The sequence below is a fragment of the Silurus aristotelis genome, assembly GCF_946808225.1.
Source record: "Silurus aristotelis genome assembly, chromosome: 10".
Taxonomy (NCBI): Eukaryota; Metazoa; Chordata; class Actinopteri; order Siluriformes; family Siluridae; genus Silurus; species Silurus aristotelis.
The window spans coordinates 18838190-18852901 of NC_139583.1; the positions used below are offsets into that span (position 1 = coordinate 18838190).

General features: G+C 37.2%; 1 protein-coding gene across 1 annotated transcript; it reads right to left on the reverse strand.

Annotated features, from left to right (window-relative positions):
- Positions 1-9029: 9029 nt before the first annotated feature.
- On the reverse strand, positions 9030-14627 carry psmd8 (proteasome 26S subunit, non-ATPase 8). The gene is made up of 7 exons (XM_083552728.1): positions 14466-14627; positions 13895-13967; positions 13717-13819; positions 12674-12839; positions 11804-11904; positions 9716-9827; positions 9030-9450 (listed from the first exon to the last, which is right to left on the reverse strand). The coding sequence occupies exons 1-7, from the start codon at positions 14574-14576 to the stop codon at positions 9313-9315; spliced, it is 804 nt and encodes a 267-aa protein (XP_083408854.1). The 5' UTR covers positions 14577-14627; the 3' UTR covers positions 9030-9312.
- Between the last annotated feature and the right edge of the window lie 85 nt (positions 14628-14712).

Below are 14712 nucleotides of genomic sequence, written 5' to 3' on the forward strand. Positions count from 1 at the left end.
ATATACATAACAAAAAAGTGTGAAACAACGGAAAATATGTCATTGTTATTAATCGCTCAACTCAGATAAGACGGAAGTACTTTTACTAGGACCACATGCAGCTAGAAGTAAACTTTCCGATTACGTAGCATCTCTGGATGGTGTTTCTGTTTCAGCATGTACGGCTGTCAAAGACCTTGGTGTGATTATTGACCCTAGTCTTTCCTTTGAGTCTCACGTGAATAATATTACCAGGATCGCCTTCTTTCACCTTAGAAATATTGCTAAAATTAGAAATATGATGTCGTTACAGGATGCAGAAAAACTAGTTCATGCTTTTGTTACTTCTAGATTAGACTACTGTAATGCTTTACTGTCTGGGTGTGTGAGTAAGTGTATAAATAAGCTTCAGTTAGTTCAGAATGCAGCAGCAAGAGTCCTCACTAGATTTAGGAAATATGACCACATCACCCCTGTATTAATCAGTCTACACTGGCTCCCAATCAAATCTCGCATTGATTATAAAATACTACTACTGACGTATAAAGCACTTAACGGTCTCGCACCGCAGTATCTGAGTGAACTTCTGTACCAGTATGATCCTCCACGCCTACTTAGATCAAAAGGTGCTGGCTATCTGTTGGTTCCTCAAATAATGAAGACTACAGCAGGGGGCAGATCTTTCTCTTTTAAAGCCCCACAGTTATGGAACAGCCTTCCAACCAGTGTTCGGGACTCAGACACAGTCTCAGTGTTCAAGTCGAGGTTAAAAACCTATTTATTTAGTCAAGCCTTTGAACAGTAGATTTTTTTCTTAGGTAAAGGCTCAGATCTGGAGGGAACATGGATATAGAGTGTTTGGTGAACTGGGATATTTGTATGCTGTCGTCCCCTCACATTCACACGTTCACTCAGATTTGTTGACGGTGGTGTGGTGGGTCGTCTCTTATCCCAGAGATCCCTCATGTCTGTGTTGCCTTCTGGTTCTCCCTTTTAGTTATGCTGCCATAGCGAGTCTTGCCGGAGTCCAAACTGCACAGTGACTTTAACTTTCATACAACAATAAGGACACTTAATAATCCATATCCTTCTCTTCCTGTCACCCTCTCTCTCTCTCTCTCTCTCTCTCTCTCTCTCTCTCGGTCGAGTTAAACATGCTCCTGTAGTTAATGTCAACAGTCTGCTACACTGACTCAGGAATACAGTTTGCTTCTGATCATCAACACTGTACCCCGCAACATTGTATATCTGCTTCAAATGGACATTCGGTGTAACCCAGATGAGGATGGGTTCCCTCTTGAGTCTGGTTCCTCTCAAGGTTTCCTTTCTTATGCCATCTCGGGGAGTTTTTTCTTGCCACAGTTGCTCATCAGGGACAAACTTACTTACAAAGAACATATTTAATTTTTAATCACCACATTATCTGTGTAAAGCTGCTTTGAGACAATGTTCATTGTTAAAAGCGCTATACAAATAAAAATGAATTGAATTGAATTAATGAAAAGGTTTACCAACACTGACATATGCAAAATTCAAAACTTTTCGGAGCTGTGTTTAGCCATTCAGAAACAAGTGCAGAGGGAGTATAGCAGGGGACCGAGGACAAATTTGCGGAGGCCTCCAGTGCTGATGTTGAGATGGAAGGAAGTGTTGTTTCCGATCCTGAGCACCTGGGGGCGTCTGGTCAAAACGTTCAGGATCCAATGACAAATTGCAAAATTCAGCCCCAGATTCTGGAGCATCATATTCTGTTTTAATGGTAGAGCTGTAATCCACAAAAACATCTGCAAATAGCTCCCTTATCTAGTCCAGGTTTAAGAGAGCAGTGTGTAGGCTATGGTCATAAAAAGCTCATAAGATCATCATCAATTTTATTTAAATGTATCCACTTTTCTTCATCGTGTTTTAGCCATTTTGCTTGGTTTGATTGTCATTTACATGTACACACAGATTAGCATATAAAGGAAATATTTTCAGCCCATATTTACATTGTTTATAGAACCAAAACAAATTATTTACTGATTGCACAACATTGTTTAATAAAACATCACTACATTACATTTTGAGTGTTGACTGTAGTTGTTGGTACAAGGAGGGCTGGTTTGAATATTTCTATAATCTACACTTTTCACAGAATGGTGCACAAAACAAAATCACCCAGTGATGTTTAATGTAAACATTAAGAATTAGAATTGCTTAACCCGAATCTACATGAATGAAAATGATATCTGACATGTTTCCGTTTATTTGATTTCCATCTGTATTTAGGGCTGTGACATTTAGTAATCATTGGCAATACTTTGACTGAGCAGAAGCAGACAGGAATGACATTGAGCAGAGAAAAAGAGCTGGACCCTCACTTTCTAATATCCTAAATACCCAACATTAGCAACAGTTCAGTCATTTGTGAGCAACAAAACTCCAAACTGACCCAAAAGCTGTTATACATCGAACACCCTGTGGCAGCGGGGGCGTGGCCGAGCGCCGGTTTGTGAATGGAGGGCGTGGCCGGGGAGAGACAATCGGTAAGAATTACACACCTGTTGGGAATTAGTCTAATCGGTGATCTCTGTTGCAGTGAGCGGGGAAAAGCAGAAGAGGAGTGACGGAAGGGCGCCAGGGGAGAGACACAGTATACCAGTATAGCCATATTTATTATATCGCATATAATGTGAAAGAAGCCTGTGACAACTAATTACATCCATTCACCACATACACTTTAATGGGCCATTCTGCTTAGTCTCAAAAAATAATCGACTAATATTTGGTGCTTTAGTTATTAGTAAAATGGTTGCATTAATAATTTATTAATATTACAACTTTTAATTGCCCTAAATGAACTATTATTATGTAGAATGTATTATTATGAATAATAATAATAATAATAGTTACACAATTATATAAAAGTTTGGAAATATGGCTTCAGACAATGTATCAAACGATATTGGTTAAACATTATAACACTTACAGAGCACATAAATCAGCAAACCCAATTTATTTGCAATAAATAATAGCTACAATGAATAACTTTTAGTGAATTCTGAATGAGATGTGTGTGTTGCATGAGTTGGTATGCAAATGCATTGGTATGCAAATGTACACTGAGGTACATTAAATCCCGTTTAGTTTACAAACAAAGGAAGTGTTCTGATTCCTGCTCATCTATAAACAGTGGAAGAGTTAACTAAATGCTGTGACGTTTAAAAGTGTCCACACTACATGGGCATCAGAAACAAGCTAATAAATGTAAGCATGATGTACTTTCCTGATTATTAATACATATCTATAGAACTAAGTAACTACAAAATAATAACATTGTTAATTGATGAATGTTATTAGCTTTGGATGTAATTAACTAGATTTAATTCAGAGATTTAACAGAAAAATAACGGCTTCAGTATGAGAACATACGCAAAAGTGACACAGTGAGAAGAAAGAAGAGAAAAGAGAAAGAATATCAAAGCTTGGTGTATATATTATAGGAAACAATATACACTTAGATCAAATATATTTCTATGGTTAATTAAGCCCAGATATTTAATTTAACCTGGTCCTGCATTTGTTGTGCTTACTTACTTTCTTACTTTCTTACTTACTTACTTACTTACTTACTTACTTACTTACTTACTTACTTACTTACTTACTTATCTTTAGGTTATTTAAGTTTAATTCAATAACTTCCTCTCCCTCCATCTCTACTGTGCTACAGGTTACTGCTGAAATACCAGTCATTCTGACTCTATACCTTCTATAGACTTCTATACCTCCTGTTGGCCAATTTGTATTTGAAGCTTTCCTCACCTTTAAATTGTTCACTTCTGGTAAAGTGAGATTACTGTGGATAGCACAACACAAACACCCTAAAGATGACTGTAGATGTTCTTTTTCAGAGAACCTTGTGTTTACACTCAACTTGTCAACATTTATAACAGTTTATAACTGCTACTACAGTTTGATTTAATAGACAAAGTTAAAACTGTAATGATGCGTATATGCAAGTTCCTCTTAACACAAATAACACTCATTTGACTTAGTAGTACTGTATACCGTAATGAAGAGTAATTATTAGTTTAAACTAAATTTCTTGTTGTTGTTTTTTTGCCAATACCATTTAACTGTTGCTGTTAATATTGCAGCTGCTGATTAAGTTTCTAAAATGTGCCTCAATTCCTAATTTTCTTCTAGGTGTTTGTCCTTTTTTGTGGCAAATGTCTGTAGGAAATGTTCAGGCCTGCTGAGACTTGCATCATATTTCTTGGTCAACAACATACCAGAAAGTCTGAACATCTCAGCTATTCTGTACTTGAGTCTCAAAATCTCTGATCATAGTTCTGGTTCTTTTTTCCTTATACTTTGAGGGGCAACTTTAATCTTTGTCACCTGTACTGCTGTACAATCTCTGCAATCCTTAAATTGGTTTTATTTGTCCTTTCACCCACTGATTCCATATTCATGGTGAGAAAGTTGTTTTTAAAAGGTGTTAGCATGGAGTTGTTTAGTGCCAGAAACCAATAAGCCATCCCATGCTAAAAGAAAAAAAACATGGTGAACAAGCATTTCCCCTGCCATCCTGACCAATTCACATATGCCCTATATTGATTGGTCACTTTGCTGTTGCTAAGCTGTGTAAACATTTGTTCTTGCATGTGAATGAAGAACAGAGATTTGAAAGCTTTATTTTCTTCAAGACCTGGTGCATTCCTAACCTGGATTTAAGCAAGCCTCAAGTGATAGAAGCAGTATTGCTTTGAATATATATTTGTGGCTAGGTTTCATTAGCAAATGGGGAATATTAATCCAGCACAAAGCTGATTAAACCTATCATCTATAAAACAATTCGGTATGTGGATTTCCAAAATAGTTTTATCTAACAGGGTAAACAGGAAGTGTTTAATCTCCCTGATATACCTTAAAATATAATAGCATTTCAAGTCAAAACAGTCTATTTTGTTAGCTGGGGCCAATGCTCTTGGACAAATAGCTAGGCCCATGATAACCATAAGGTAAGGAACCTCTGTTTTACCATGAAGGACACACTGACAGAAGGATAGTCATGGGGAGGTGAAAAGTAAAGGGGTGAGCACACCAATCTGAATCACCCAATTTGAATGAATATCTTTCCAGACAGGGAAATTTGTTCTGGTCCCAGGGACTCCAAAATTCTAGGTCTATTATTAAAATATCCAAATGCAGTTAATTCTTATTTACTATTATATGACACAGAAAGTTTGGCTTCCAAATGTGCCTGACAGATTCTAAAACTATTGTGACAGTTCCAAATACATCCCCATTTTTCCTCGGTTTGGGCTTTTTACAATTCCAATTCACTAGCTAATCTCTAATAACTGGTAAAGCAATGGTAGTAAAGCAAGTGAAATTTCAGTTCACCCAACTTATCTATAAAGGGTCTGGTTGGCTCACATCGCTGACAAAGTCAGAGTTTGCATACATATTGAATAATATAAAAAGAATTTAATACTGGCTTCAATTCAACTCACTTATGACGAATTGTCTACTAAAACTAGAGAAATTTGTTGGAATCCTCTATTCTATTTAATATGAAAGTCAAATTGTTGGAAATAATCTTATGAAACGTGTCTGTCTTTTACTCAATGGCACTGTCTCTAAACCATGCAACATTGCAGGTCTGCGCAAAGAAGAGGGACAGGAATAGTGGTCACTGGAACCTCAGGAGCATGTTTAACTCGACCGAGAGAGAGAGAGAGAGAGAGAGAGAGAGAGAGAGAGAGAGAGAGAGAGAGAGAGAGAGAGAGAGAGAGAGAGAGAGAAAGAAGAGGGTGACAGGAAGAGAAGGATATGGATTATTAAGTGTCCTTATTGTTGTATGAAAGTTAATGTCACTTGCAGTTTGGACTCCGGCAAGACTCGCTATGGCAGCATAACTAAAAGGGAGAACCAGAAGGTAATACAGACATGAGGGATCTCTGGGATAAGAGACGACCCACCACACCACCGTCAACAAACCTGAGTGAACGTGTGAGAGTGAGGGGACGACAGCATACAAATATCCCAGTTTACCAAACACTCTATATCCATGATCAATCCAGATCTGCTCCTTTACCTAAGAAAAATCTACTGATAAAAGGCTTGACTAAATAAATACGTTTTCAACCTCGACTTGAACACTGAGACTGTGTCTGAGTCCCGAACATTAATTGGAAGGCTGTTCCATAACTGTGGGGTTTATAAGAGAAGATCTGCCCCCTGCTGTAGTCTTCATTATTTGAGGTACCAACAAATAACCTGCACCTTTTGATCTAAGTAGGCGTGGAGGATCATACTGGTACAGAAGTTCACTCAGATACTGCAGGGCGAAACCGTTAAGTGCTTTATATGTCAGTAGTAGTATTTTATAATCAATGTGAGTTTTAAATGGGAGCAGTGTAGACTATGTGTGATGTGGTCATATTTTCTAGATCTAGTGAGGACTCTTGGTGCTGCATTCTGAACTAACTGAAGCTATTTATGCACTTATTCCAACACCCAGACAGTAAAGCATTACAACTTCTCATACAGCTTCTCATACGCCTTTTCTTTGGCTTTCGCCACATCCCTCTTTACCTGCTGCCGCATCTTCTTTTACTCCTGCCTATTTTTCTTATAACTCTGTTAATCCCAATTCTGTTTCTCCAACCTCTTTCTCCTTCTGCTCTCCTGCACTTCCTCATTCTACCACCACATCTCTTTGTCTTCCTTTCTATTGCCAGATGTCACACCAAGTACCTTCCTTGCTGTCTTCCTTATCACTCCTGCAGTAGTTGCCCAATCATCCAGCACCTCTTCACCACCACCGAGCCCCTGTCTGACCTCTTCCCTGAACTTCACACTACACTCTTCCTCCTTCAGTTTCCACCATCTAATTCTTCTTTCAGTCTTCACTCTCCTCCTCCTCTTCTTCACCTCCAAAACCATCCTACAGACCACCATCCGATGCTGTCTAGCTACACTGTCCCCTGCCAACACCTTACAGTCTCCAATCTCCTTCAGGTTGCATCTCTTACATAGAACATAGTTCACCTGTGTGCACCTTGCTCCACTCTTATACGTCACCCATACCTGCCCATCATCTCCTCATCACCTCTGTTCCCTTCTCCTACATGCCCATTAAAGTCTGCTCCAATCACCAATCTTTTATTCCTAGGTACACCTTCTCCCACTTCATCTAACTCACTCCAGAGTTTTTCCTTCTCCTCCATTTTACAGCCCACTTGTGGAGCATAAGCACTGATGACATTTATCATCATCCCTTGAACTTCCAGCTTCATGTTCATTACCCTATTAGAAACTCTCTTTACCTCCACTACACTCTTACTGTACTCTTCCTTCAGAATCACCCTTACACCATTTCTCTTTCCATCCACACCATGATAAAACAGTTTAAACCCACCTCGAATGCTATATTTCAAGTGTTTATTTTTTATTTTTTGATTTTGATGATTTTGGCTCACATTTACAAAAACCCACCAATTCACTATCTCAAAAAATTGGAATACTTCCTAAGACCAATCAAATTTTTTTTTTTAATTGTTGGCTTTCTGGAAAGCATGTTCATTTACTGTATATGTACTCAATAATTGGTAGAGGCTCATTTTGCTTTGATTGCTGCCTTAATTCGGCATGGCATGGAGCTGATCTGTCTGTGGCACTGCTGAAGTGGTGCAGGTTTCTTTGACAGTGGCCTTCAGCTCATTTGCATTTTTGGTCTTGATTTTCAGTTCTTGATTATCTACTAACTACATTTGCGAATGCATTCTTTTTTTTTTTTTTTTGTGCAAAGCAGTGATAGTTAACATAGGATAAACAATGATTTCAATCATCACCCTCCTTTTAAAGCTTCCAGTCTGTTATTCTAACTCAATCAGCATGACAAAGTGATCTCCAGCCTTGTCTTCATCAACACTCTCACCTGTGCTAACGAGAGAATTAATGACATGATGTCAGCTGGTCCTTTTGCTGCAGGGCTAAAATGCAGTGGAAATGGGGTTTTTGGGGATTAAGTTTATTTTTCATGGCAAAGAGGGACTTTGCAATTCATAATTTTTTTTGCAATTCATCTGCTCACTCTTAATAACATTCTGGAGTATATGCAAATTGCAATCATAAAAAACTGAGGCAGGAGACTTTTTAAAAATTAATATTTGTGTCATTCTTAAAACTTTTAGCCACAGATATATTATAGGTCTTTGATGGAAAACCTGCTCCAGAGTACACACTTTTCAGCATAAAAACCTGAAGCATACAGTCAAGACAATGATGCATTAGGTTTCTTACTCTCAAAATTTATGAATGAACCAGATATTTTATATGAAAAAATAATTCAAATTAGCATCTATACATAAATTAGCACCAATACATCTACAATATTAATCTGTTTTACTTGCCAAAATATACAAACTTGCCAAAATCTTTTTCATAATAAAAGCTCCAGGGTGTTCCAAACCTGCTCAAACTAGGTTTTCTACAGCTTTACTAACCTGATCCCAATTGTGCATTGATTTGCATATTTTAAAAACTACACCAAACCAATGTGAATCTAAAATAAATATGTTGCTTGTTTGCCTTGCATGTTTATAGTTTTTAAAAGCAGTGCTTAGTGAATTTCTTCACAAAAAGAAAACTAATTTTAAAGAATATCACATGGTAGGACTTTTGTTATAGAAAAAAACCCTGTATTCTTTTGATCGAATATATCTCTGCCCATTTCTGCCCATTAATGGGTACAAGAAATGACCAATTAAAAAGCACCTGCAAACTTTCACAGCAACCCTCTTACAGTTGCTAGGATACAAAGCATGGGCATCTAAATGTGCAGTAATTCTGCAAACACTCAGAAGGCAACAACGAACAGGTCATGTTTTTGGCTTCAAAAAAAATTTAACCTGCATACAGAACTGTGTTCAAGCTTGATATTTACATTTCTATTATAGTGAAACAAAAAGCCTCACCTAATAAAAAAAAAAAAAAAACCCACCAAAAATCAACAACATACAAGGTGTTTCATTGCTTCCCTCTTCAGTAATACAATCATACAAAAGTGTCACAAAAACTTTATTGAGGACATGTTTTTCATCCCACAATGAGTACACAGAACTGTCTGATTCCCTTACATCATATTATCCCAGGCACAAGTGAGTATTAAATGATAAAATGTGTGTGCATGTGTGTACTTATTAGCACCAGTCCTGGGGAACCCATTTTTTCCAACGCTATTGGTCTTTAAATTGTGAACGTCCCGAATCTCATTATATTATAATGTATGGATCTATAGTAATTGCGTAATGGTAGAAATTGGGTTGCTCATACGTAAGCGAGTTACACAATCATTTCAAGTTGTCTTGCATATTCAATAACTTGTTGGGCCAGTTCTGTCGAAGGAATAGTTACTTCTTCCGTCCGTTGTTGTTGAGGGCTGAAAGAGTAGTAACCATCAGGGCTCTGTGTCCAGCCTCTCTATCGGAGAAAAACAGAAGAGCCATTGGATGAGTCTTCTACACTTTTTAAGAGTAGCAACAAAAAAAACCTCTGACTGAAATCACAGTTAAAAAATACATTTGTTTGAAAAGAAATATATATAAATAAATAACTATTTATACATTTTCAATCTAATAAACAATTGTCTCTAATTACATTTTATAAGTTCAATCAACAACAAAAAAAAAAAAAAATTAATTAATTAATTAAAAGAAGGACTGAATACACTGCATAATACACTTACTTTCTTAGCATATTCTGTCATCTTTTTTGGTGACGAGAAGAAAAGCACCCGCGTCGCCTCGCTGAACTGAATCTGCTCATATGCCTTCTCTATGCAACCTGCAATTTCATCACTGAAATAAAAATAAAAGTAGATCATTATTATATGATCGTAAAAGTAGAAGACAATTATTTAGCCAGTGATTTAGTAACTGTGTTACGGCCTTTAGTATGTTCAGCCTCTGTGCTTCAATATGAATATTTGTAAACACATAACAGTATATATTCTGTCTATATACTTTTCCATTGTATTTAAAATCAACATGGAAAATACTTTAATCTAATTTGAAGAGACATTATTTAGAGTTGTGGTGAAAAGACTGGACAAAAATAACCATCCCTAATATGTCAACAATCAAGCATGAAAAGCTGACAAGGATGCCTTCTGTTGTGACCAGTAAATAAATTGATTAAAAAAAAATATCAATACATACATGTTTCATGTTCTCCTGTAATATAGCTAGGGCACCGATGAGCCAGAAAGTATTCACAGCGCTTCACTTTTTATTTTACAGCCTTATTTCCAAATGGATTAAATTCATTATTTTACTCAATATTCTACAAACAATACCCCATAATCACAATGTGAAAGAAGTGTGTTTGAAATGTAAACAAATATATTACAAATACAAAAAAAAAATAATAATAATCACGTGCATAAATATTCACAGCCTTTGTGCAATACTTTGTTGAAGCATCTTTGGCACCAATTACAGCCTCGATTCTTTTTGAGTATGATGCTACAAGCTTGGCACCTATTTTTGGGCAGTTTCTCCCATTCTTCTTTGCAGAACCTCTCAAGCTCAATCAGGTTTGATTTGGTGTGTCAGTGCACAGCCATTTTCAGATCTCTCCAGAGATGCTCATTTGGGTTCAAGTCTGGGCTCCGGCTGGGCCACTCAAGGACATTCACAGAGTCGTCCCGCAGCCACTCCTTTGTTATCTTGGCTGTATGCTTGGGGTTGGTGTCCTCTTGAAGATGAACCATTACCCCAGTCCGAGGTCCAGAGCGCTCTGGAGCAGGTTGTCATCAAGGATGTCTCTGTACATTGCTGCATTCATCTTGCCTTGATTCTGACTAGTCTCCCAGTCCCTGCTGCTAAAAAAACATCCCCACAGCATGATGCTGCTGCCACCACTGGAGAGATGGTATTGCCCAGGTGATAAGCAGTGCCTGGTTTCCTCCAGACATGACACTAATTTTGTTTCTGAAAGTCTGAGAGGTGAGGAGGGCTGTCATGTGCCTTTTACTGTGGAGTGCCTTCTGTTTGGCCACTCTATCATACAGGCCTGATTGGTGGAGTGCTGCAGAAATGGTTGTTTTGGAATGTTCTCCTCTCTCCACAGAGAAACACTGGAGCTCTTTCAGAGTGACCATAAGGTTCTTGGTCATCTCCTTGACTAAGGCCCTTCTTACTCGATCACTTAGTTTGGCCGGGTGGCCCGCTCTAGGAAGACCCTGGTGGGTTCCAAACTTCCAAACTTTTGTTCCAAACTTCCATTTACGGATGATGGAGGCCAATGTGCATATTGGTGTCTTCGATGCTGCAGAAATGTTTCTGTTCCCTTCCCCAGATCTGTGCCTCGATACAATCTGGTATCGGAGGTCTACATACAATTCCTTGGACTTCATGGCTTAGTTTGCACTCTGACATGCACTGATAACTGTGGGGATCTTATACAGACAAGTGTGTGCCTTTTCAAATCATGTCCAATCAACTGAATTCACCACAGGTGGACGCCAATCAAGTTGTAGAAACATCTTAAGGATGATCAGTGGAAACAGAATGCACCTGAGCTCAATTGTGTCATATTATAAATACTTATGTACGTGATTTTAATAAAAAAAAAAATTTATTCAAGATTTCAAACACACTTCTTTCACGTTGTGATTATGGGGTTTAGTTTGTAGAATTTTGAGGAAAATAATGATTTTTATCCACGGCTGTAACATAAAATGTGGAAAAAATGAAGCGCAGTGAATATTTTCTGGATGCACTGGAGTTTATGTTTTTAGAAAGTTTGGTGAATGCATGTCATCAGCACATACCGGATAGTGTCAAGAAGAATGTCTATGAAGAAGGTATAGCTTTCAGCCGGAATATTTCCTTTAGCAAGAAAAACTTTGTTGTAGCTGCCCTCCATCAGGTACTACAGTAAACATAAAAAAACAACAAATGCATCAAATGCACACCTCTTAACCAATGAGTGAGGATCATTACATCTGGAGATTTTGCAAACCAATGAAGCCACAGATGTCAGTGGGAGCCCAAGAGAGCTAAATTGGTGATGCTAACAGGGTGGGAAAGATAGCACACTAAAACAAAGACCAAGTAAAACTACTCAAAATCGACCAATGATCTTCTCATTGCTCTTGGTGTTACAATGTGGGGATTAATATCTCGCAAACAGTCAATAATTATTCTGTTATTATGCTGAAATTATAAACAAAAAAAAAATGGGATGAGATTATTGCATATGCATGACCAAAAGTGTGTAAAACATTATGCAAAAGAAATTGATAACGATCCGTCTGTGAGTAGAAATGATGTCAGCCACAGTGCGTTAAATACTGATAAAATCTACAGTTCATCTGCTTAACAGCCTCTAATTTAGCTTTAATTTCATATGCTCCTAAAACCAGGAATATTCATCTTTTAATCGCCAAAAATACACAAATAAAAAACATGTAAAATGTATAATGAAGCCATCTAAACGTGATACAGGGGAGCAAGAATATAGAAAGAAATACAATTCTAGATTGCCCCATACAAACCAGGAGTGATTTCTTTGAGATTAGGTGCATTTAAACACATTCATAAAAAAAGATTTGTTTGTATTCATCGGATTATCTTGTGCTGACTCAGCACTGATTACTTTTAAATACGTAAGCTGCAAGTTTTCCTAATGCTTCTTTTACCTGCTCTAATGAGACCGGGTGCCTGATGTATACATTTGTCTGGATGTCTTTAGCACTCAGCCTCTCCAGCTCTGTGTGAAACTCTGACACTCTGTTCTGTGAGAGCAGGAAGAGCAGATTTAGACCCAGCAGTTGATGGATGTAGGCTGATTCTGGCAGCTCATCCCTGAATGATGTATAAAGGCACAAGGAAGAGGATGCATTACAAACTTTTTTTCCAGCACAACATTTTTGCTATTTTAAATAACTGTCAAATTTCCTTGTCCATGATCAAAAATCAACACAAGCAAAAACTGGAGCCAATAAAATTAATACCAGATAAATGACTTTTTATAAATAACAAAATTAAATACCAAAAGGCTGCTATTTAATGTGCAACCATTAATAACATTGAGATGTGAAATTAATATTGTGGCGGAAAAAATTATAATTAAGAATGGCAACCTGTATCTAATAAAAACAAAGAGAGTAAATGGTAAATAAAGTGTCCCAAAAGACTCCATACATAATGGACGTTTTTAGCAACTTTTATTTATTTATTTTTTTTTAGAAACATTTATTCTTTGTAAAGAGACACAAAATCTTCTCTCACTTAGGGTGTATTACATTGAACATCCAATTTTACATCACATGAAATTCGTGATTTTGAAACTAACTTTTACACAGTGCATTTGCAAATTGTTGAGTGAGAATAATAAGGATAAACATACAGGCACTAACATAAAAATGTGTCGTTTATAAACACTTTCTCTCTAAAAGCTGCTTAGCGACAAATTGTTAATAAATAACACTGAATTGAACTGAACTTTTGGGACACACTGTATAACATAGAATTTCAAGTACCTGATTAAGCAAATAAACTATACTTTTGAGTTGCCCCTATAATATTATTTTTATTATTATTATTATTATTAATAAATATAATAAAAAATAATATTATACTGCAATGCACTTTAATATTCCAGCTCAGTTCATGTTGAGTGACGAGTGAGCATTAAATAATCTTTTGAAATAGTTGTTCTATGGTGTGGATGATGAATTACTTGTAATCAAAGTAATAACACTTCAGCTGGGCCATGTATCGCTCAAAAGAGGGGATGTCTTTCTTCAGGATGCTCCATAAGGCTCCGATTTCCAACACATCACCTGCAAGACAAACCGGCACAGTGATGAAAAGCACCGATCGAAGCAATATTTGATATGATGCACAGCGGTACTCACGGGCTAAAATCAGCTGCTGTTTGGCGAACTGCTTCCCAGTGATTGGTAAAAAGTTCAATTCCAGAAGCGAAATCTATAACAAAACAATGAAAATACTCAAATACACCAAAACGTTATTCCCTATGCAATTGTGTTACTTGTATTATTTTTATGGATGTGTTTATTATTTAAGCTACACGCACAACCAATCAAATAATTTGACCTATCATTAATCCAGACAAAAATAAAAAACGAAATTCGTAGTAACAGTCGAGTCATTTGATTAAGATTGACATACATACACACACACACATATATATATGTATGTATGTATGTGTATGTATGTATGTGTGTGTATGTGTGTATATATACACACACACACACACACACACACACACACACACACACACACACACACACACACACACACACACACACACACACACACACACATATACATACATACAGCAGGCTAATCGTAGTAATGCTAGCTTGCTAGCACACACAAGCGCCTCCAGTCTAAATTTAAGTCCATTCCCAATTTAGCTACTTTCGCCAAACGTTTAACAGATTGAAAATTAAAAAGCAATACCTTAAGCTTGCTCAGTGTTTCCCCGCATTTGTTTAAATTCGGATTTTTCTTATTCCATTCGGCTTTCAATGTCTCATACAAGCCGACAGTCTCTTTCAACGCAGACGCCATAGTGATTCTGCAAAATTGTACGACAGGAGCGAGCGCTCATACGGCACCCAACTGTCGTGAAATACTGTTGTCATGGAAGCGAGGGTGTTTATTTGCGCCCGTAGATGGCGCCGTTTCTCTAATTTCCCCCTTTTAC

Coding starts and splice junctions, on each gene's coding strand:
- psmd8 (XM_083552728.1), bottom strand. CDS start 14,576: ATGGCGTCTGCGTTGAAAGAGACTGTCGGCTTGTATGAGACATTGAAA. Junction 9,828..11,803: donor ATTCTTCTTGACACTATCCG/GTATGTGCTGAT, acceptor TTTTTATTTCAG/TGATGAAATTGCAGGTTGCA. Junction 9,451..9,715: donor TGACAGAATATGCTAAGAAA/GTAAGTGTATTA, acceptor TTTCTCCGATAG/AGAGGCTGGACACAGAGCCC.